The 20,627-nt window shown below is 59.5% G+C and overlaps 4 protein-coding genes across 8 annotated transcripts; 3 read left to right on the top strand and 1 right to left on the bottom strand.

Annotated features, from left to right (window-relative positions):
* The first annotated feature begins 688 nt into the window (after positions 1–688).
* Positions 689–6,590, top strand: ACOT7 (acyl-CoA thioesterase 7). 4 transcript variants are annotated; one of them, XM_066334252.1, is made up of 10 exons: positions 689–798; positions 1,464–1,581; positions 2,010–2,166; positions 2,676–2,767; positions 2,902–3,016; positions 3,467–3,481; positions 4,082–4,168; positions 4,882–4,998; positions 5,193–5,377; positions 5,976–6,590. In XM_066334252.1, the coding sequence occupies exons 1-10, from the start codon at positions 746–748 to the stop codon at positions 6,078–6,080; spliced, it is 1,044 nt and encodes a 347-aa protein (XP_066190349.1). In that variant the 5' UTR covers positions 689–745; the 3' UTR covers positions 6,081–6,590. The 4 variants fall into 4 exon arrangements, with proteins under 4 accessions (XP_066190349.1, XP_066190350.1, XP_066190351.1 ...); XM_066334253.1 differs by lacking the exon at positions 3,467–3,481; XM_066334254.1 differs by lacking the exons at positions 689–798; positions 3,467–3,481 and adding an exon at positions 1,238–1,373.
* Positions 6,591–7,220: 630 nt separating this feature from the next.
* ICMT (isoprenylcysteine carboxyl methyltransferase) lies at positions 7,221–11,548 on the top strand. The gene is made up of 5 exons (XM_066334255.1): positions 7,221–7,457; positions 7,598–7,686; positions 7,770–7,939; positions 8,602–8,819; positions 9,552–11,548. Exons 1-5 carry the CDS (start codon positions 7,233–7,235, stop codon positions 9,732–9,734), a joined length of 885 nt encoding a protein of 294 aa, XP_066190352.1. The 5' UTR covers positions 7,221–7,232; the 3' UTR covers positions 9,735–11,548.
* Positions 11,549–12,138: 590 nt separating this feature from the next.
* RNF207 (ring finger protein 207) lies at positions 12,139–17,380 on the bottom strand. The gene is made up of 18 exons (XM_066334250.1): positions 17,071–17,380; positions 16,373–16,563; positions 16,102–16,234; positions 15,872–16,016; positions 15,693–15,774; positions 15,547–15,622; positions 15,338–15,463; positions 15,184–15,230; positions 14,989–15,061; positions 14,847–14,915; positions 14,665–14,733; positions 14,457–14,578; positions 13,229–13,418; positions 12,954–13,139; positions 12,820–12,871; positions 12,614–12,731; positions 12,467–12,547; positions 12,139–12,410 (listed from the first exon to the last, which is right to left on the bottom strand). Exons 2-18 carry the CDS (start codon positions 16,561–16,563, stop codon positions 12,257–12,259), a joined length of 1,914 nt encoding a protein of 637 aa, XP_066190347.1. The 5' UTR covers positions 17,071–17,380; the 3' UTR covers positions 12,139–12,256.
* A 627-nt stretch (positions 17,381–18,007) lies between these two features.
* RPL22 (ribosomal protein L22) lies at positions 18,008–20,578 on the top strand. 2 transcript variants are annotated; one of them, XM_066334247.1, is made up of 4 exons: positions 18,008–18,162; positions 18,552–18,659; positions 19,318–19,442; positions 20,362–20,578. In XM_066334247.1, exons 1-4 carry the CDS (start codon positions 18,151–18,153, stop codon positions 20,504–20,506), a joined length of 390 nt encoding a protein of 129 aa, XP_066190344.1. In that variant the 5' UTR covers positions 18,008–18,150; the 3' UTR covers positions 20,507–20,578. The 2 variants fall into 2 exon arrangements, with proteins under 2 accessions (XP_066190344.1, XP_066190345.1); XM_066334248.1 differs by having other exon boundaries at positions 18,054–18,162; positions 18,555–18,659.
* Positions 20,579–20,627: the final 49 nt, after the last annotated feature.

Below are 20,627 nucleotides of genomic sequence, written 5' to 3'. Positions count from 1 at the left end.
AGCACCATGTCCCCACTGGGCGTCCCGCGGCTGGCATCCCGGCTCCTGTGCCCACTCCTGCCGAGCTGTGCAAGGTGAGAGCTCCGGCATTCTCTGCCCCCAGGGCCCACGGGTTGCCCCGTCTGCCCGCAGACCCTCTGGTCCCTCACGAAGAAAAGCCGCCAGCGAGAGCCGAGAGCTCGTGTTTGGCGTGGCCGTGAGTGCCGCAGCTCCCGGCACCTCGCCTCCTCCGGGCGGGATCCTGGACCCCTTTCCGGACCCTTTGTGCACTCCACTGCGAGCTGTCACTGCTTGCTCGGGACTATCGCCACCACCCGACCCAAAATCCCTGGGCGCCCACGGGAGCTGTGTTACAGCCGGAGAGAACCGACGGCGCTGGGAACGCGGGCGGAGGAGGCGGTGCTGCCCGTGCCGACCCGAAGGCCCTGGCTCCCCACGAGTCCCCGCGCTGACAGGGCACTCCTGGGCGCGGCGGGGGGACCCCAGTCCCGGCGGGGGGACCCCAGTCCCGGCGGGGCCACACGCCCCCGGTCCCGGCGCCGCCCTTGGCCCCGGCGCTCCTCCCCGCACGGGGGCGCGCGGCGCGCGGCCCGCCAATGGAGCGGCGGGGCGTGTCCGGGGCGGGGCGTGTCCGGGGCGCGGCGGGGCGGGGCGTGTCCGGGGCGGGGCGTGTCCGGGGCGCGGCGGGGCGGGGCCAAGCGCGGCGGTGCCGCAGCGCCTCTGCGGGTGGGGCGCCGGTGCCGCCATGTCGGAGCCGGGGGCCGCGGGCCCGTGCCCGGCCGCCATCCAGGTGTCCAGGTACGGCCCCGCCGCGGCCGGGGACCCGGGCAGGGCTGGGCAGGGAGGCGGGCGTGCTGGGGACCGCGGGCAGGTGCCGGTCCGCGGCCGAGATGCTGCCCGCCCTGCTGCCGGCATCGGCGGCGCCGCCCGCTTTAGTCACGCTGACAGTGACACCGGCCGCGGGCAGAGTGCAGCAGCGCCGCGCCCGTGCTCTGTGCTGCAGGGACTGGGAGCGGGCAGGGCTGCCGCGGTTCTCCCGACTGTGTCCCCGCGGCTCCCGAGCGCGCCCGCCCTGAAACAGCAGCTCCTGTCCGGGCCAGCCCGCAGCCGCTGCCTGAGAGCCGCCCGGGCCGTTATTCGCCGTTGGCAGAAAGCGCGGCTGCTGCCGGGAGGCCGCGTGGAGCACCGGCACGTGGCCGGCTCGGTGTGAGCCGCACCGGGGCCCGGCGGGGCGCGGCCCCGCTGAGACGCCGGCCGCCCCACCAGAGGCGCCCTGCTTCCTTCCGCTCCCAGCGGTAATTTGGAGCGGTTTCCATCGCAGCTCAGCTCACAGGAAGCCGCACGCGAGCAGCGATGGCCCGGCAGCTCAGCCGGTGGGCGATATGCTGCCTCCGGGCAGCCGCACCAGGGCTGGGCTGGGGACGCGGCAGGGGTTGTGAATTCTCATGTGCCTCCTTCGGCAGGATTATGCGCCCAGACGATGCCAACATCGCGGGGAATGTCCACGGGGGAACCATCCTGAAGATGATCGAGGAGGCAGGAGCCATCATCAGCACCCGCCACTGCAATTCCCAGGCCGGGGTGAGTAGGTGCCGGAGTGCCTTCCAGCCTCTGGCATGGTGACCCTTGACTCGCTGCCGTGTCTCAGGGGCAGCAGAAGTCCCACACTGGGAGTGTTTGCTCCTGCATGCAAACCACTGGTGTCTCTGGCTGCAACTGGGAGAGGGTCTCAGCAGCTAGAAGCATTCTGATGAAATTATGGTTTACCAGCAGAAACATTATTGCTCATTATTGCTGTCAATGTTTTAACTCCTGAGAAAGGCGAGTTGAGCCTACCCCGGTGTTGGTTACAGATGGGGAAGGAAGCATGGCCCATGACTGATAAGGTGGCGGTTGCAGTATGTGAGCTGCACGTGGCATGGTTGATTTGGCTGGTCTCAGGGAGCTGCCAGCTGTGGTCCTATGTGGTATGGATGTGATCACTGCCTTGGTACTCTCACCATCCCCAGGAGCCCTGTGTGGCTGCACTGGCACGGGTGGAGCGGACGGACTTCCTCTCGCCGATGTGCATTGGTGAGGTGGCCAACGTCAGTGCTGAGATCACCTACACCTCCCGGCACTCTGTGGAGGTTCAGGTCAACGTCATGTCTGAAAACATTTTAACAGGTGGGTGGCCACTGGTGGCTGTGTTCCAGAACTCCAGGAATAACAGTGTTAAGTCCAGAACTTCTAGCAGTGACTCCATCCTCTGCTCCATCACTAGCAGCATTCGGCAGAGAGGAGATTTAGCATGTTTATTGACAGAGCTGGGAATGCAGGGAGGGCTGGTGCTGGGGAGGGAGGCCAAGCAGGCTCCCTGGGATTTATGGCTCCATTGTAGTGAAAAACAGCAAAATCTGCTCGTAGCTCTTCCTGCCTGATTTGCTGCCTGTGGCTGCCTTTGGCCTGAAAAAGTCCCTTTTCCTGCTGTTGCTGTGACAACCAGTTCCGCTTGCTGGGACACCTTCCCAAAAGCACATTGTCACATCTGCTACGAGCTAAAGCCTGGCAGGAGCCAGCAGGGCAAGGGGCCACCAATGCCAGTGGCACTGGCGGTGTGTGCCCAACCCCAGACTGGTGGCAGGTACAGCACTGCTGGCCTTGGCACCATCACCTGCTGCCCCCTTCTCCTCCAGGGGCAAAGAAGGTGACGAACAAGGCGACACTGTGGTATGTGCCACTGTCCCTGAAGAACGTGAATAAGGTCCTTGAGGTTCCCCCCATCCAGGTAGGACAGCTCACTTGGGTCCCCCAAAACTGGAACTTGTCCTCCCTGTGGAATGGCACTAACTTGGCCCTGTTGGCAGTCCCAGCTGTGCTGGTGGCTTTGCCAATCCCCTTCTTACCAGCCTTCTCTTCCAGTATGCGAGAAAGGAGCAGGAGGATGAGGGGAAGAAGCGTTATGAGGAGCAAAAGCTGGATCGGCTGGAAACTAAGCAGAGAAATGGTGATGTGATCTTGCCTGTCATCAACCCAGGTAATACAGGCAGTGTGTATCCAGTGCAAATTGCCCAACAGTACTGGGAGACCAAACTGGTCCCCAGAGCAACTCTGGCCATCCCCAGGGTCCTGTAGCTGCAAGTGTGAATTCTGAAACACCACACCAGGGATGGGGATGGGATTTTGGAGTCACAGTGTGTGAGTGGATGGGGAGCTGAGTGGACACCTGTGATACCCTGCAGGTGCTGGAGGATGAGATCCCCTCCAAAACCCTGTTCCTGTATCACTCCTTGCATCCCTTGTGGGCAGCTAGAGCTGATTTTGCTCAGCAAGGGGTAAATGCAGGTGCTGGACAAGGTTGGCCTCTAGGCCTGGCTGTGGTCTTCAGGCAGGGGCGGAGAGGTGACACATGGGGAATGTTGGGGAAGGTGATAGGGGATGAAAGTTGCTCAAATGTGTTTTATTCCTCTGTCCTCCCTGCTTTCAGACAGGCAGACAAAAGGTAAGGCTCAGCCCGCACTGCTGCATGGGTGGTCCTGAGTGGGTCTTGGCTGCTTTTCCTTCCTCTGAGCTTCTTTAACATCTTTCATTAGATAGAAAACACAGCCACTTCTGAGAGAGGATTTCCTCTGCTGGGAGTTTGGGGGTGTGACTTCTGTCACCTGGAGGTTGTGGTGGGACAGGGGTCACCAGGATGTGCCACGGTTGGGGGCATGGGGGTGAAGGTCTTCCCACCAAGGGGAAAACGGGATCTATGCAGCAGGGTCTGGGACGTTCAGCTGAGGGGGGAAGCAGACAGCTGTGTGACCCAGTTCACTCCTGTTTGCTTTCATATTCTTTGAAAGCTTGAAAAGAAAGAAATGAGCTGAGCTAGAATAAAGTGAATGGGTGGGGATTAGATGGAGGCGGCAGCCTGTCAGGTGGTAAACAGTCTCTTCTCTTGGAACTTCTCCAGCCTGGTTTAACCAATGGTTTCAACATAGTCCAGCTTTGCACAAGCCAGCCCCGTGTTTTCTTCCTTTGCACAACTTAAGACAGGGGGTGTATGGTGGTGTATGGATGCCAGCTGAGCAGCTCTCACCTTGCTTTGCTCTTTAATCAGAGCCACACACCGTTGGCTACAGCCAGTCCAGCCTGATCCACCTGGTGGGCCCATCGGACTGCACGCTGCTGGGCTTTGTGCATGGAGGTGAGTGAGAACTGCCCTGTGCAGCAGCTGGGTTGCAGGTCCAGGTGGCTTTTCCCTGGAGCAAAGTGTGGTTGGAGAGTGACTCAGTGTTTTTGGTGGGCTCTGCCTCTGGAGGCACACAGGCCTCTTTGCTGACTGTCAAGGTCAGAGTTACTTTAGCTGGGACAAAAGCTTTGTCTTTTTCTGTGCCCCAAAAACTCATGTACTTGATCTATAAATCCTACAGTTTTGTCATCGTCTCTGAGATTGCAAATCCTGGAGTACAAACATGCAGCGTGACTGCAATTAGCTGAAGTAATTTCCTCTTGGCTGGCAGCGCCCATCACCTGCAGGGGTGGCACATGTGGTATAAGCCCTGGGAGAGGTGTGCTTGCTGAAGGCTGGGACAACACACACCTAATTCTTAAAAAAACAAAACCAACACGGCTCAGAGCTGTTTCAAGGTTTGTGGGACTGATCTTGCCTTGCAAGGGTGAGGTTTGCTCAGAGGAATTTGGGAGAGACAGAGCTGACCTTAATCACAGGTCTGCGAGGATGTTGTCCTGGTATTGACAGGAGTCCTTGTACTGGTACTGGATTACTGGTTGGGACTTAGTCTCTGGTCCAGTTCCCCAGCGTAGCTTTGGCCATGCTAAGGCCTTACTGACCTTTGCATGGTTTTCCTAAAATCCCACTGACTTCCCTGAGACAGGACCCTCTGCTTCCCCTCACAGGTGTCACCATGAAGCTCATGGATGAGGTTGCTGGGATTGTGGCTGCCCGCCACTGCAAGACCAACATCGTCACTGCCTCGGTGGATGCCATCAACTTCCATGAGAAGATCAAAAAAGGTACCAAGAGTGCTGGCAGGCAGTGTGATCTCCTGTGTTGCCACACCCTGGCTTCCTTGGGTGCACTCTCAGGACAGGCTGGTAGAGAAAATTAGTCCCTGTTTGATTTGTCCCATGCTCCACTTAAGACACAGCTTAAGCACGAAACATGCAGGACCACTTGTTCCCTTCACCAGCCTCTCTCTGTTTCACAGGCTGTGTCATCACTGTCTCAGGACGTATGACATTCACAAGCAATAAGTCCATGGAAATAGAAGTTTTTGTGGATGCTGACCCGTTTGTGGATGAGCCTCGGGAGCGGTACCGTGCTGTCAGCGCCTTCTTCACTTATGTGTCCCTGAGCAAGGAGGGGAAGCCCCTGCCCGTCCCGCAGCTCCTGGTAAGAGCTTTTCTCTCTGGGCTGGGGCCAGTGGGGGCTGTCACCTCTCCTGCTCCTCCTGGGGCAGAGCCCAGCTGGTCCTTTTGTCTGTTTTTTTACTGAGTAAGTCAAGGGAAGAGGAAGAAATCAGGCTTCAGGGTTGTTTTGGTTTTGTTTTGGTTTTGGTGTTTTTTAAATTGTTTTCATTTTTTATTTCTTTTGAAAATTGCCATTGTGGAGGTTGGAGATTTTCTCCTTTCTCATTGTTGAGGGCAGGCTGCATGTGGGCCCTGCACCAAGGGACCCTGAGTGCCAATGGAGGCCCCCACATCCCTAATTGCTGCTCCCCATGGTGTCCCCATTCCAGCCTCCTGCCTATATTAACTCCCCTAATCCTGGCAGGGCTTCGCTGATGTGGTGCTCCTGACTGGGGATATTGGTTAATATTTGATGAGGCACAGGTCTCCTGCTTAACGCAGGTGCACACTGGCTGTCGTGTTGTGTGTTTGACGGAGGGCAGCTTTTCCCTCACTCTTCTGCGAGGGGGAGGCGTGTTTCCCTCCCGCACACACTCGCAGCACGCTGACGCTGCAGCTTTGCACTCCTTCTGTGACCTCAGACGGAGACAGAGGACGAGAAGCGTCGCTTCGAGGAAGGGAAGGGCAGGTACCTGCAGACCAAAGCTAAGCGGCAGGCGCAGATGCAGCAGTCTGCCCAGCAGTGACCTGTCTGGCACCCTCGCCCACCAGCGCCCGCCAAACATCCAGGTTGTTCCCGTTCGTTTTGTGTCTGGTCCGCGCCAGCCCCATGCCTCCGCCCGCCCCAGCCTGCTGCCGGCGCCGCTGCTTTGCTGCTGATGGGCTCAGCACTGTAGACCTCGTGCTTCAGGTGGCTGAAGCTCCCTGAAAGCCTCCAGGAGTCTTCCCAGGCACTCGCCATCTGCCTCCAGAGCCGTTGTTGCTGTTTGATCCCGTTGGTGACGCTCCCGCCTGTGTCAGAGGCAGGATGGAGGCGTGTGGTGGCTTGAGGGGTGTGTGAGGCCGCGAGTCTTTGTGCTGCTGTGTTCGACTCGCTGGTTTGTCCTTCCATGCACACCAAAGCTTTCGTACGTGCCGCGCCGCGCCGGGGCCGCACTGAATGTCTGTGACATCTCTAGGTAGTTCTCTGTGCACATCTAAGTTATTTAAGGAATCCTGTGGCATAAATAAAGTCTGTTTCATTGACTGGAATGAAAGGCTGACACTTTTATTTCCAACAAGTGTGCTTTTCCTCCCTCCCCCAGATCCGCCTGCGCTCCCCAAGTGGCGCCAGGCGCTCCCGACCTTGTTTTTAAGTCTGGCTGTTTTAACGGGACCCCCAGAGCAGTTCCTGCTGGAATTGGTTCCCGGTTTGGGATATTAAACAATGAACTGACAGGAGGTTGTAGTGAGGTGCGGACTGGTCTCTTCTGCCGTGCCTGCAGTGCGAGTACAGGGGTAATGGCTTTAGGCTGACAAAGTGGAAATTCAGAAGAGATTTCAGAAAATGTTTTCCCCGTTCGGGTGCTCAGGCAGCAGGAACGTGGTGGAGTCACTATGGAGGTGTTGCACAGCGCCAGCACTGGTGCTGGCTGACGTGGTTTAGGGGTTACAGTGGTGGTGCCGGGCGGGCAGTGGGACAGGACGATGGGGAATGTCCCCAGCCCCGGCGGCTCCGTGACCGAACCGGAGCCAGCCCCGGCAGGCGGTGCCCCGGCCCGCCCCACAGCATCTACGGCGACCCCGTGCAACTCTCGCGAGACCGGCACGCCTCCTCTGCTGCCGCGGCTGCGCGGGGCGGGGCTCTCGCGAGAGCGGCGAGGCCGTTTCCCGGGCGACGCGGGCGGGGCGGGGCCGCCATGATGGCGGCGGCGGTGGCGGGGAGGGGACGGCTGGGCCTGGAGGGCCGCGCCAGCCTTTGCTCCTTCCTGCTCGGCGCCTCGGTGGCGGCCCTGCCACTGCTGCTCGGCTCGTCCCCCTCCCTGCTGGCCGCTCCCGGCCTGCGCGGCCGCCTAGCTCTCGCCCTGCACGTGGCGGGCGTGAACGCAGCGCTGCTGCTCATCTATCCGCGGCCGCTCTACAAGGTACGGGGGTGGCCCCGGCGGGCGGCGGGATGAAGTGCGGCTATGGAGGGTTCGGTCCCGATCCTGGGGTGCGCCGGTAGCGATACCTCGGGCCCGGGGAGCGGCGGCGGCAGCGCGTTCTCCCCTCCCTGTGCTTGCAGATTGCTGTCCGGGCCTGTTTCTTGGGCTTCGCCTTCGGCTGCGGGCTGCTGCTGAGCACCGGCCGCTCCGCCTGGCGCCACTTCGGATGGTAAGGGCCGGGCCGGGCAGCCGGGCGGGCGCGGTGCCCTCAGCCCTACTAAAGCTGCCCTCCCTCCCTCCCTCCTGCCGCAGGTACATGTGCTCCCTCTCCCTTTTTCACTATTCGGAGTATCTGGTGACAGCCATCAACAATCCGCGCAGCCTCTCGCTGGATTCCTTCTTACTCAACCACAGCTTCGAGTACAACCTTGCTGCCCTGTCCTCCTGGGTGGAGTTCACGCTGGAGAAGCTCTTCTTCCCAGGTCGGCCACCCTGTCCCTCCCTGACTCTGCCCAGCTGCATGTGGCTTGCCTGGGGTCCATCTGTCTGGTAGCAAAGTGTAGGTCACCCTCAGCTTGCTGCCCCGTGACAGCCCTGCAGCAGCTTTGCCATGGTCATAATCCCTCAGTCCTTAAAGCCTCTCGGCTTGGATCTTGGGAGGGCAGGGGGGAGCCCCCCCTCACTCTGACATGCCAGGCCAAGGGATATTCAGCCCTTTCTTGCCTCTTGGTGGTACAAGAATAATGTGTCAGGTACACCTGGGCGTTGCCTTTTCACCGGAACGAAATCAAGGTATCAAAATCCATTGCTGGTTGCCCAGTCTGGAGCAAACTGGCTGTGCTTGTCTGTTTATTCCTGGGAGAGGGAAGCTGCTCCCCTTTGTTGTTTTGTAGCAGCCTGAGCATGTCCTTGGCTGTGCTTTGTGCTGTCTTTGCTCAGCTTCTACAGCTGGGCCCCATGGACTAATCCATGCTAACACCAAGCAAGGGTTGCTGGCTTTATCTGTTTGGTGCGGGATGGCAGCGCATGGCTGCTGCTGTCACACATTTTGCTTTGAGATGGGGGGCAAAGCCCACTCACTGAGCAGCCCCCTGCACCCCATGAGACCTGTGCAAACCCGTTGTGTCCCTCCCTGTCCATGCAGAGCTGAAGCAGATCACCTGGCTGAGCACCGTGGGGCTGCTGATGGTGATCTTCGGGGACTGCCTGAGGAAGGCGGCCATGCTTACGGCCGGCTCCAACTTCAACCACATCGTTCAGAACGAGAAATCTGACACCCACACGTTGGTGACAAGTGGGGTGTATGGGTGGTTCCGGCACCCATCCTACGTGGGATGGTTTTACTGGAGTATTGGAACACAGGTACTGTATCCAGCGTGCCCAGATTCTTTCGTGTCACCCCAGTCTTTGCTCTCAATCTGCCCATGCTGTGGTGGGGTGCAGACAGCATTTGGTGCTGGGCATGGATTCTGCTGCCTCCCAATGGCACACAGGAAATCAGGAATCTTTGAGCACTCTGCCTCATGTGATCTTTGTGAAGATCCTGTTCCCTTAATTTTCTCTGTGCAGTCAGGAGAGGTGGTGAAGCTGGGGTTTTGACCCACAACCCCCTTGGAGGCTTGGGGTGTAATTTGCTGCTGGTCTAAAGCTGGTGTCCAGAGTTTTCTGTATCCTTGTGGTCAAAATGCCTTCCATGAGTGGTCAGACTCAACCTGGCTCCTGCCAAACACCAGTCCTGCACTTGAGGGCAAGGAAGCTCCCTGACTAGAGGGTCAGCTGAGGCTGTGGCTGAGCTGTAGCTCAGTGCTGCTGTATCTGTGTGTTCTTATGTCTGGCTGGGTCCTAGCCTTGAATTGTGTTTCTCTGGAGAGAGTCCATAAGGGTGGCATATGGAGCTTTTGAGAGCTGGGGCAGTGAAGCTTGTGCTGCCTGTGCACTGCTTTCTTCATTCTAGGGAGAAACTAGTGCTTATGAAGTTTCACAATGGAATGTTGAGGTCTTTTTCTGTGTCAGTGTTACTGGAGGGGGATGAGCTGTGGGGCTGGGGCAGCCTTGTGCTCTTGAGGGGACTCTCACCAGCAGCATCTGTTCCAGGTGTTGCTCTGCAATCCCATCTGCGTGGTGGGCTACGCACTGGCGTCCTGGCGCTTCTTCAGGGAGCGGATTGAGGAGGAGGAGATCACACTCATTCACTTCTTTGGAGAAGAGTACCTCGAGTACAAAAGGAAGGTGCCATCAGGTCTCCCTTTTATTAAAGGAGTCAAACTGGAACTGTAACATGGGCGAAAACCTGACTGGCTGAGCAGACGTCCCGCTCCTGCTGCGCCCAGTGCCTGTGTGGCATTGGCATCGGGAGGTGCCTGTTGGTACTTCCTGTCCACCCAGGAGGAGCTGGTGGAGGGCTGCGGCATTGGGCACTGCCTGCTGGGTCACTTGCAGATCAGAAGCTCATTCCTCCTCCTTGAAATCAGTCCTTTGTTGCACATTCAGGGATCTTCCAGATAACTTAGCCTGTAGTGGCCCTAAAGAGAATGAATCCTACCTGCAGCGGCTGAATTGTCTTGGAACGCCTCTGGAACTGATTCTACCAGGAAACAGCACTGCCCTCCTGGCCCTCTGCGGGAAGGTGCTGGGCAGCAGATTGTTCCTGTTGCGTAATTCGATTTTAAAGCTTTCTGACCTTGTGAGCCCAGTGACACGGCTTTAATCTCCTCGGGCCAAACTCCTTGAGCTGGCACTGGGGCGGCTGTGGGAACAGCCTCTGGCTCTGCCTGCCCTCAAAGTGCCAGAGTGCTGGCAGCACAGCACTACTCAGTTCTCTCTAAGCTTGGGGATCTGCAGGGAGGGTTCTGTTGCTCCCTTTGTGCTACTGGATCCAAGCACCTCTGGGCCCACTCCTCCTCCCTCGGATGCTGCTGCGGATGCAGTGTCATTGCTCCAGCCGCTGCCTCCTGCTGCCACCTCTGTTCCTTCTTCCTGCTTCCAAATCACGCTGCTTCCTATCCTGCCAGGCTGCCTCCATCTCGTGGAGATCCTAGGATTTTGGGTTGTGAAAGAACCACAGCTGCCAGGCTTGCTAAGGGCTTTAGTCCCTGAGGTCCTCCCCTGCTCTTTTGGGCAAAAGCTGTGATGTCAGGGCAAGTAGGAGATGCTTCTAGGGAAATCTCCATCCAGGAGAAGAGTTGGGCTAGCTAACGCTCTTTTATAGTAACCATTTGGAAATGGTTCCCACTGAGCTGTGTGGTATAACTTCGTTGTTATATACCAAAGAGGTTCACTGTTTTCTTGAGTTCTACATTATTCTTTCTTGCTGGAATGGAAATGAGTTGCTTGTCAGTTCATGCTTGGAGCTTATGGTGTTCCATGGGAAAGGCACTGTGGTACGGCTCAGGAAGGGGCACTTGGTGAGAATGGCTTGGGTTTGGGTTTAGGTTTTCTTTTTTTATAAAAAAGAAAAAAAGAGAAAACATTGCCAACTTCTGTCTGGTTATTTGAAATTCTCTCGAGCTGCTGGTGGCATTGTGGAAACTGGAATCCTTTATAATTCCTGGTGGGTTCTCAGGGCACGGCCAGCACTGCATTGAGGCATGATTGTGACTCATTGATTTGTGGAGCTGTTCAGCCAGAGGGATGAGGCTGACCCTGACCCTAACTCTAACCCTCACCCTCTGTTTCTCCTTGCTGAACTGATGCAGAATCCATCCTGCACAGGGTTTGCTTGATCACAGAGCATCTGTGTGATGCCCTTGCTGGTGACTTGTCCTTTGCCGAATGCGGTTTTGGCTTGGGAAAAAAGAACAAAGGTGAAAACTCAACAGTTGGAGAGTGCTGATTTGTCCTGGGCACTTGGAGGCTTCCATTTGGGCTGTTCTTGTCTCAGGGAAGCACTGGTTGCAGGCAGTGGTGCCTCAAGCAGGTTAATCTGTAACTAATTTTTTTGTAGACAGTAATGTTCCTGCCATGCCCTTGATCAACGGAACTTTGAAACAAGCAATTGTCACTTGGGTTTGATGTGCTGTTTGGCAACAGAAACAAACCCTCATTCCCAGATTGTTCTTCACAGTAAATACATCTTGATGCTAATTTCACAAGTGCCGGTTCCAGCTGTGCAGGCTCTGTCCAGGCAGGATGTGTTGGCACCGAAAGAAAGGGATAAACTTCACCCTAAGCAAAACCTTCAGTGTTCTCTTGATGCCTTTGAGACCAACAGCTTCTCTAAACCTTTTCTTTTCTCAAATCCTGTGACCAGAAATTCTGTGAGGAGACAGCAGCTTACCAGGTGTGGGGAAGGCACATGAAGTTTTAGGGAAAAGCTGGAGTAATCTGTGAAACCCTGCCCTCTGTGCCACAGTGATCGGCGAGTTCTTAGTTCCCACATGTGCAGGGAACCTCTAGAGCAGCTGTTCCTGGCACTTCACAAGATGCTCCATCACCCAGCCATGTACCCCTGGCCCTGCCCTGCGAGTTATTTTTCCCCATAATTTGCCAGTGTTGTGGTTTTAGGAGCAGCTGGACACCCTGAGCCAGCAGATCCCTTTTGTCAGCACTGCAGAACCACACAGACATGGACAACTGCACCCTTTTATTTCACTCTGACACACGCAAGGGAGAGCACAAAGAGAGTTTTTCAGAAGCAAGTCCACCTGAGGCCTTTGTATGTGCTGCAGACATGGCTGCCCGGGCTGTTTCCTACCCTGGCTTGTGGCACTGGGCAACAGGAGCTGGTCAGTGACCAGGGCATGGTTCTGCCCTGCGGCTCTGCCACATGCCCAGCACTGGGTTCTGTGGTACCAGCTCTTTCAGGGTAGCTCTCTCTGCTCGCCCCTGCAGCAGTCTTTGCTTTTTGGGGAAGGGTCTCCAGGGCTGTTGCTTGGCATGAAGTCCTCCCTGGGGCTGGCTGAAGCCCCCTTGTTGCTGCCAGGTGAGGGAAGAGAAGGCAAATTGACAGGGTCACTGTCTGGGAAAGGGCATGGGAGGAACTTGGCACTCAGGTGCTTGCTGTCACCTACCTTGGCTCCATTTCATTGTTGTCACAGATCTTGAGCAGCATCTGGGCCTGTTCTTCTTTGGGCTCTTGGGGCTCCTGAAGCCTGTGGCAGGATGGGTGTGAGCCATGAGCAGTCCCCCCTGGCCCTGAAAGCCCCTACACCTCTCACCTGGGCTCCAGCCGCTCCTTCACTTTGGCAATGGAGCGGACGTAGGGCGCAATCTGCTTGGTGATGGTGCTCAGGCAGCTGTTCTCCTGCCGCAGCTGCAGCAAGTCATGGAGCTGGGCTGGGGGCGAGAGGAGTGGGCTGGAACACAGCCACCCCCACACTGCACACACAGGGGGCATGGGGAGGGAGTGTGGAGTCACCAGTACCTTCATAGATCTCCTGCTCATTTGCTACCCGCTGGTAGGTCTCCTCCCAAACCTGGAAGGAAGAGAGGGAACTGGGTAGTCTGCAGTGGCACGGCACAGAGGGGCCCTGCTCTGCCAGGATGTGCCAGCTGTACCTCCTCGAAGACGCTGCGCATCATCTCCACAGCGGAGTAGTGAGCTGCGATCTGCACGTCCATCTGCAGCGACTTCTGCAGGATCTCGCTCATGATCTCCGACTTGATGAGTGAGTGGTGCTTGGTGAGGTCACGGTGCAGCTCCTGCACTTGATCCTTCAGGCTCTGGATCTCCGTCTGCAGCATCTGCGGGAACAAGGGGGCACAGCCAGGTGAGCAGCACCAACCTGGCCCATCCTGTCCCATTCCATCCTGCTTTGACCCACGCTCCCTACCCGGTAGGTGTTCTCGTAGTTGCGGCAGTGCTCGGCGAAGGGGGTCTCGCGCCCCTCGGCCAGCAGCACCTTGGTGCTGATGTACCGGTGCATCGTTGGCTTCTTCACCATGGGGCCGGTGGACATTTTGTCACTGGTGGGGGGGCAGCTGGGCACCATGAGGGTCTTGGAGCATTGGCCACCGGGGAGCCTGCATGGAGAGGTGACAGTGACATGCTGCAGGTAAGCAGCCGTGGGGGTGAGGTGCCAGGGACCATCCTGCTAGCTCAGCCCCACTGCCCCTTGGCTCTGGTGAATCTGGGGATGCAGCAGTCCCAGATGTCCCCTCCCTCACCCGAGCACAGGGGTTCAGTCAGAGGTACCTTATGTTGTCCCAAAAACCAGATTTCTGTGGGCTGCTCTCCCAAATCCTGAAGTTTTGGAAGCAGCTGTGGCAGCAAGAAGCCAGGAACTGAGCTCGGTGCCCTCCAGTTTCTAAAGTGTGGGATACAGCTCGCTCCCTCACTGCTGGTATCTCCTGGCCCCTTGGCAGGCACTACTGCCCCTGTGTTTCCCCCCATCCCGTTGTCTCCCCGTGCTAACCACCACCACCATTGGTCCTACCGTGCAGCGCCGTGCTCCCCCTGCCTGTGCTGGGGCCAGCAGCCCCCAGGAGCTCAGCCACCCTGCAGTGCCAAGCCTGGCTGGGGGCGAGGAGCGGTCCCCATGGGGCGGCAGTGCCCGTTTGTCCTCTCTGGCTGGGAGGGCCTGGCGGGTGCTGCCGTGACATCAACAGGCCTAAATATATCCCCGGTGAAGAATGGCTGAGCACTTCCCTGAAATTCTGATAAAAATAGTGGCGGGCAAAGAGGCTGTGGCACCACGGGCATGTGGGCGAGCAGGAGCTGGCCCAGATGGAGCACCCATGGAGAGGGGGCAGAGCTCTCTGGGGAGCGTGGCAGGGGCCAGGCTGGGGAACAGAATGAGGCTCAACGAGGCCCCCAGCTGCCAGCCCTGCTGCTGCCTGCCCCTCTGCCACCCGCCTCACTTCCCAGAAGTGTCACTTGAAGCCTGTTGTTCATCACTGCAGCTGTGAATGTGCTGTCCTGGTACCACTGCTGAGGTGACAGGCTCAAGGGCAGCAGCAGGGGCAAGCTTGGCATGGTGAGATGCTGAGGGGACTGTGCAGTGTGGCACGTGGCAGGGGACACAGTAGCACATGTGTTTGGGTGCAATCCTAGCACCTCACATGTTTGTGCCAGTGATGCCAGGACCGATGCCACCAGCACTGCCCACTATGGAGCGGCGGGGGCTGAGCATCAGGAGGGGCTCCAGGCAGCGGGCAAACTCTGCCCGGTACTCGCTGTTGATCTGGGGGCAAGAGAGGAGAGTGTGACTGGGGCTGGGGCAGAGCTGGCAGCTGGCACTGCCCACAGGCTCTGCAGGCAGGGCTTTACCTTGCTGGTCTGGGCCGGCCGTAGGCGGTGTGGCAGCTTGACGATCCTCTGCAGCCTCTCCATCAGTTGCTAAAAGGCAGCAATGGAGCATGGTGATGGGTGCCCAGCACCTTGTCCCTGAGCTCAGCACTGCTGCAGGATGCTTTGACCACCCTGCAGTGCTGAGCAACAGCAACACTCACATAGCCCAGGTCCAGGAACTCAGCTTTGTTGGCAGAGCTCAGGAAGGCCGAGCAGGTCACCAGGTGGACCTGTGTGTATGGAGGGGATCTGTCACTGCCTGCCTTTGGTGTCAGGATGTCCCTGCCTGGTGTGAGACCCTACCTGCAGAGTGGGCAGCAGGGAGGCAAGGTGGGCCAGCTGCTCCTTGAATGCCTTCTCCTTTTCCTCGTGCTGGCTGCAGCAGAGCAGGGCATGGCACAGCCTTTGCAAGACCACAGGGAACCATCCAACCCCAGGTATCCCAAAACACTTTGGGAAGGGGGGACAGCCCTCAGGGCTCAGCCCATGGTTCCTCACCTCTGCACAGCTTTCAGGAGCGTCTTTTTCCTCTCGGAGAGCTGCTCCTGCAAATGGCACAGCCACCGTGTCCTGGAGCCACCCCAGTCCCTTCCCACTGCCCTGCCTCTGTCCTGCGGGCACAGGGCTCGATGTGCAGGTGGCTGCCTCGCACCTGCATGCGGCTGAAGAGGGAGTTGATGGCCGCCTCCTCCTCGCTGGCACTGTTACGAACCTCCTCGATCATGGCCTTGAGCAGGACAATGGCCTCGCGCGTGGAGGTCTGCAGTTCCTTCACAGCCTGCCCAGGGTGGTGGGGCAGCTGCAGTGCAGGGGATAGCACTGCACCCCCATGCCAGCCCCACACCCCCCGGCCCTGCCCACCATCACTGCCTGGTCCAGCCGCTGGCAGCCCTGCATGTACGCCGTCTCAATGTCGATGCAGTGTGCCCGGCTCTCCCTGCAGACACAGACATCAGGGGGAGGCACAGAATGGGGCACGCGGCAAGTGTGAGGCTGGGACTACTCACCCCTGCATATCCCTGAAGCAGTTGATGCAGAGCATGGACTTCTTCTCGGTGGAGAACATGATGTAGGGCTCCTCGTGCAGTGCTGCAGGGGACAGGAACATGGTGTAGCCTGGCATGGTGCAGTGCCAGGCACTGCACTGCACATAGCATGGCACGGGGCAGCCTGGCACGGCACTCACGGCACTTCTTGTGGATGTCTTTGGTACGCTTGGAGAGGGAGACGATCTCGTGGCGGGCAAACATCCTGGCACGGTGAGTCTCCTCGCGGCATGGGGCACAGAGGGGCTGGCCACAGGTATTGCAGAAGTACATGGTGTCCAGCTCCTGTGTGAGGGGACATCTCTGGTGGCAGGCCTGGCCCTGGCAGGGGTCCTCTACTCACTCTGCCTGTCCACCCCGCTGCCCTCACCGCTTTGGTGCAGCACCGGTCACAGTTGGCACACTGCACATCCTCCTCGCTGTCGGCTGAGCTGTCCACCAGGAACTGCAGGAGCCGGTCCACGGGGGGTAGTCCCGTGCCTCCCCTCACCACTGAAGGGTGCCTGCGGGGTTGAGATGGGGACAAGGATAGGGACACCCACCCAGGGCAGCTTTGGGGATGCAGGGAGCAGTGCTGTGCTGAGCTGCCAGACCTGTGCTGTGCCCCCATCCTGGTGTGCCCGGGCAGGGCTGTCCCTTACCCGCAGAGTGGGCAGCGCAGGCGGCCATCGCTGGCGCGGCCTCGCAGGCAGCTGGCGCAGAAGTTGTGGTAGCAGTCGAGCAGGCAGGGGTGCTGGTAGGGCTCGTGGCACAGCAGGCACACTAGTGGGTGGCAGTTGGCCTTCTCCAGCTCCGAGCAACTCCCCAGTGGGGAGAAAATGCCACCTGCCATCTGTGGAGTTGAGAGTCAAGCCCTGTGCCCAGGGACCCCATGTGGCACCAGTTTGTGAGAGCACTGTAGCTGCCACAGAAAGGACAAATCCTTCCCCAGGGCCCGTGAGCTGCTGACTATTTTTAGGTTATGAGCTGCATGGCACGAGGCTGCCCCCAGTGTGCCCCTTCCCCTGGTATTACAGGCTGGGGGCTGCAGCACTGGGTCAGATGGTCCCCACAGCAAAGTGTCCCCCTGGTGTGTGTCCCCCAAAGCAGGAGCATCCCCTGAGATGGGTTGTCCCCTGTAAAGCAGCATCTCCTGCAGCAGAGCATTCCCCAGGACAGGGGTGGGGGTTCCTCCAGGACAGGGTGTCCCCCCGGAGGAAGCATTCCCTAGAATGGGGTATCCCCTGCCCAGGAATGTGCCCTACGTTGGCAACCTGGCAGTGAAGGCAGCCAGGTGCCCCACATGCCCGGAGTCCCCCGTTCTGGGCGCAGGTGAGTCCTGGCCAGGTGAAGGCTTTACCTCTCCCTGTCTGTAAGTCGAGGGATCCGAGCCGAGCTGTGCTGCTGCTCACCGTGTGCCGGCAGGAATGAGAGCGATGCCGAGGCGGCAGGGCCCGGCCGACCCTGTGACGTGGGGCCTCCTGGCACTGCCGATCGGCCACGCCACGGCCCAAAAATAGCCCCGTGCGCTCCTCGGGGGCCTGCAGCGGGGACCGCCCTCGGGGTGTGGGGACACGGGACTGCGTAGCCACTCAGGCTGCGGGGACATGGGCATCTGCATGCCCTGGTGATAGCCCGCAGGCGGTGCGGGGGTCCCTCTGTGCACAGTGAGAGCCCCGGGGTGCGGGGTCATCCAGTATGCACCGAGGCTCCCCGCGGTGCCGGAGAGTCACCCGGTGCGCAGTGAGAAGCCCCGGGGTGTGGAGGATCATCACTCCTTGCGCAGTGACGCTCCCTCAGTACAGGGTAACTCCGTGCAAAGTGAGGAGCCACAGAGTGCGGTGTCACTCCATGCAAAGTGAGGAGCCACAGAGTGCGGTGTCACTCCATGCACAGTGAGGCTCCCGGGGTGCGGGGATCACTCCGTGCCCGGTGAGGCTCCCGGGGTGCGGGGGTCACTCCGTGCCCGGTGAGGCTCCCGGGGTGCGGGGGGGGTCACTCCGTGCCCGGTGAGGCTCCCGGGGTGCGGGGGGGTCACTCCGTGCCCGGTGAGGCTCCCGGGGTGCGGGGGGGGTCACTCCGTGCCCGGTGAGGCTCCCGGGGTGCGGGGGGGTCACTCCGTGCCCGGTGAGGCTCCCGGGGTCCCCCCGCGGGCGGTGCGGGGCGCAGAGCACACGCACTCCCCGTGCCGCACCCCGCACTCCCGAGGCTCCGCCCCCCGCCAGACCGCGCCTCACAGACCGCGCCTCCGTGCAGCCCCGCCCACAACCCGGCCCCCGCGCTCGCCCCGCCCCGCCAGGCATCACTGTCCGCTCGCAGGCGCCCTGCGCGGGTGGGACCGGAAGCGATCGATGCCGTCCACGCTCGGCTGGGACGGCCCGAGCGTGGTTGTGCGCAGGCGCGCGGCGCGGGCTCCCTTTCTGCCTCGCGCGGAGCCGCCATGGCGCCCGCGGTGAGTGAGCGCGGGACCGGCACCGGCCGCCACCTTCCCGAGCCTCCCCCCGCCGATGCTGGGACAGCTCCTGCTCCGTCCCGAGCCCCCGGCACCCCCCGCTGCCTGCCCTCACCCCGCTCTTTTCCGCGTGCGGCCGGGCCTGGCCCGCGCCTTCCCGGGGCCCCACGCGACGCCCGTCGCCCATCCGGATCGTGGAGGCGGGCGGCGGGCGAGCCCCATTCCCACCGCGCTGTCCCCAGTCTCGATCCATGCCTGGGCCCTTCTCCGCCAGCCCGGAGCTCGGCCTGTAGCTCGGCCCGGCCCCTCCCCGCTGCCCGGGGTCGGTCCCTCGCGGCGCTTCCCCTCCCTTTCTCTCTCACTCTCCCTCGCTCTCTTTCTCCCTACAGCAGAAGAAGCCTGCGGCGAAAGGTGGCAAGAAGAAGAAGCAAGTTCTGAAATTCACGCTGGATTGCACGCACCCCGTCGAGGATGGCATCATGGACGCCGCCAACTTTGTGAGTTCGGGGTCTCCCCGGGAGCTGTGATAGCTCCACCGCCCTCGGAGACCTTCCCAGGGTGATTCTCCACTCCCAGCGGCCCCGAACAGCCCCGGCTATCCCGCAGCTCTCCTCTGCTCCGTTGAGGCCATCCCATGGGCAGAGGAGCAGGGAGTGCTGGGGTTGGGGATGAGGCCGTGTTTGGGACACTTTGTAGTTAAAGTACAAGCGTTGTCCCTGTCCATGGACAGTTTTCTTGTTCATCTCTGCTGGGTGAGTTCGTATCATGGCAGGGAGGTAGTGAGGCTAGGGATGCTGCAGTTTGGAGTCATGAACCTATGCCTGTCCAAACCGCACTCCAGCATGGGTCTGGGCAAAGCTGGGACTGAGGGGAGCTCAGAGGAGCCTGACCCCACTGTCCTGACTGTCGCTTTGGAGGGCAGGGAGCACCCCCACCACACCAGTCCGATATGTTCTGGCTTGAGTACCTCACCCAGGTGTGGCCTCGATGGGGTGGATTAGCCTGGTCTGAGGATGGGACTCTCCTCTGCTCTCCCGGGCTGTGGGGGCACTGGTGTCTGTTCCCCAGCTCCAGAGCACCAGGCACAAGCCATCCTGTGGAGGCTCTGTCTGGTGGGAGTCGTGGCCCTGGCTCACAGCTGTGTTCCTCCTGCAGGAGCAGTTTCTGCAGGAACGGATCAAGGTGAACGGCAAAGCAGGAAACCTGGGCGGGGGCGTGGTGACCATCGAGAGGAGCAAGAGCAAGATCACGGTCACATCAGAGGTGCCGTTCTCCAAAAGGTGAGATGGGACAGGCCCGAGTCCCTCCAGGGCCCCTTGGTCAGTGCAGCCGCAGATGGCCCTTGGCAGGGGATGGCCGGTGTGCACTGGGAGTCTGTGGGCAGGAGGGGCTGGCAGGGAAGAGATTTCTAGTGCAGGAGTTGTGCTGGAATTTGTGCTACCTGGCAGTCGCTGAGTGACTACTCTTCCCAAGTGATATATGAGAGAGGAATGTGCTCGGTATTCCAGCTGGGAAGATGGCTGGGCTGAGCAGCAAAGGGACCTGCAGCCAAAAGGTGCTGAGTGGAGAATTTAGGGGTGTCTGCAGCCAGGGTCTCTCAGGTTATTCCCCTCACCTTGTGAGGCTTTGGTCCTCCATCGGCCGGCATCGGCAAAATGTGCCAAGATGTCCCAGATTGTTCCCTTTGTCCCGTGGTGCTCTGGCCTTCTGCCTGCTTCTTCTGGCTGCTTGTCCTTGGGCTAGCATCGGCAAAACGGGGTTGTGCCATGGCAGAGGTTGTTCAGGAGCTGGCTGGGCATGCAGAGGGTGGGAAAAACAGAGCTGTGTGGGTGGTGGGCGTGCCCTGCCCTGTGAGCACCCGCCTTTCTCCCAATGCTGTTGCTCCACGTCTGTGCCACACCTGGCACATCCCAGCAGCGGGTATTCACCATCCCAATGGAGATTCCCTCTGGGGCCAGTACAAGGCACTGGGGTCACAGCCTTGTTGGGGCAATAGTGATCTCCCAGGATCTGTGTTATGGCACTGTGGTGCATTTACCCTGGATGCAGTGTTTCCTGGCAGGAGCTTTACTAGGAGTTGGCCAGTGGGATATGTTGGTCCTGCTAGAGGTGGGAGCCCCTGAGAATAAGGATTTATTAAGCCAAAATGCCACTTCAGGGGGCAGAGGGGCACCACTATCAGCCATGCCTCTCCCACAGGTACCTCAAGTACCTGACCAAGAAGTACCTGAAGAAGAACAACTTGCGGGACTGGCTGCGCGTGGTGGCTAACAGCAAGGAGAGCTACGAGCTGCGCTACTTCCAGATCAACCAGGATGAGGAGGAGGAGGAAGAAGAGGATTGAGCCCCGCCGCCGCTGACGGCCATTTTGTACAGTTTCGCTTTTCTGGAATAAACAGCGGCAGAGTTGTTCATAGCCCGTGCTCGGTGGCGGCTCCGGGGCGCGGTTTTGGGGGGATTTGCGG

The sequence above is a fragment of the Sylvia atricapilla genome, chromosome 22 (genome assembly GCF_009819655.1).
Source record: "Sylvia atricapilla isolate bSylAtr1 chromosome 22, bSylAtr1.pri, whole genome shotgun sequence".
Taxonomy (NCBI): Eukaryota; Metazoa; Chordata; class Aves; order Passeriformes; family Sylviidae; genus Sylvia; species Sylvia atricapilla.
Note: the sequence above shows the minus strand (reverse complement) of the source record. Positions and strands in the feature narration are given on the sequence as shown.

What these genes read in the sequence shown, in the direction of transcription:
- RPL22 (XM_066334247.1), top strand. An exon ending in TCATGGACGCCGCCAACTTT is followed by an intron (nt 18,660 to 19,317) that starts GTGAGTTCGGGG and finishes TTCCTCCTGCAG; the next exon opens with GAGCAGTTTCTGCAGGAACG. An exon ending in GAGGTGCCGTTCTCCAAAAG is followed by an intron (nt 19,443 to 20,361) that starts GTGAGATGGGAC and finishes CCTCTCCCACAG; the next exon opens with GTACCTCAAGTACCTGACCA.
- ICMT (XM_066334255.1), top strand. Translation starts at nt 7,233, where the DNA reads ATGATGGCGGCGGCGGTGGCGGGGAGGGGACGGCTGGGCCTGGAGGGC. An exon ending in GCCTGGCGCCACTTCGGATG is followed by an intron (nt 7,687 to 7,769) that starts GTAAGGGCCGGG and finishes CTCCTGCCGCAG; the next exon opens with GTACATGTGCTCCCTCTCCC. An exon ending in ACTGGAGTATTGGAACACAG is followed by an intron (nt 8,820 to 9,551) that starts GTACTGTATCCA and finishes CATCTGTTCCAG; the next exon opens with GTGTTGCTCTGCAATCCCAT.
- ACOT7 (XM_066334251.1), top strand. Translation starts at nt 1,354, where the DNA reads ATGGCCCGGCAGCTCAGCCGGTGGGCGATATGCTGCCTCCGGGCAGCC. An exon ending in CCATGAGAAGATCAAAAAAG is followed by an intron (nt 4,999 to 5,192) that starts GTACCAAGAGTG and finishes TCTGTTTCACAG; the next exon opens with GCTGTGTCATCACTGTCTCA. An exon ending in TGCCCGTCCCGCAGCTCCTG is followed by an intron (nt 5,378 to 5,975) that starts GTAAGAGCTTTT and finishes CTGTGACCTCAG; the next exon opens with ACGGAGACAGAGGACGAGAA.
- RNF207 (XM_066334250.1), bottom strand. Translation starts at nt 16,563, where the DNA reads ATGGCAGGTGGCATTTTCTCCCCACTGGGGAGTTGCTCGGAGCTGGAG. An exon ending in ACCGGTGCTGCACCAAAGCG is followed by an intron (nt 16,017 to 16,101) that starts GTGAGGGCAGCG and finishes CCCCTCACACAG; the next exon opens with GAGCTGGACACCATGTACTT. An exon ending in AACAATGAAATGGAGCCAAG is followed by an intron (nt 12,411 to 12,466) that starts GTAGGTGACAGC and finishes TTTCCCAGACAG; the next exon opens with TGACCCTGTCAATTTGCCTT.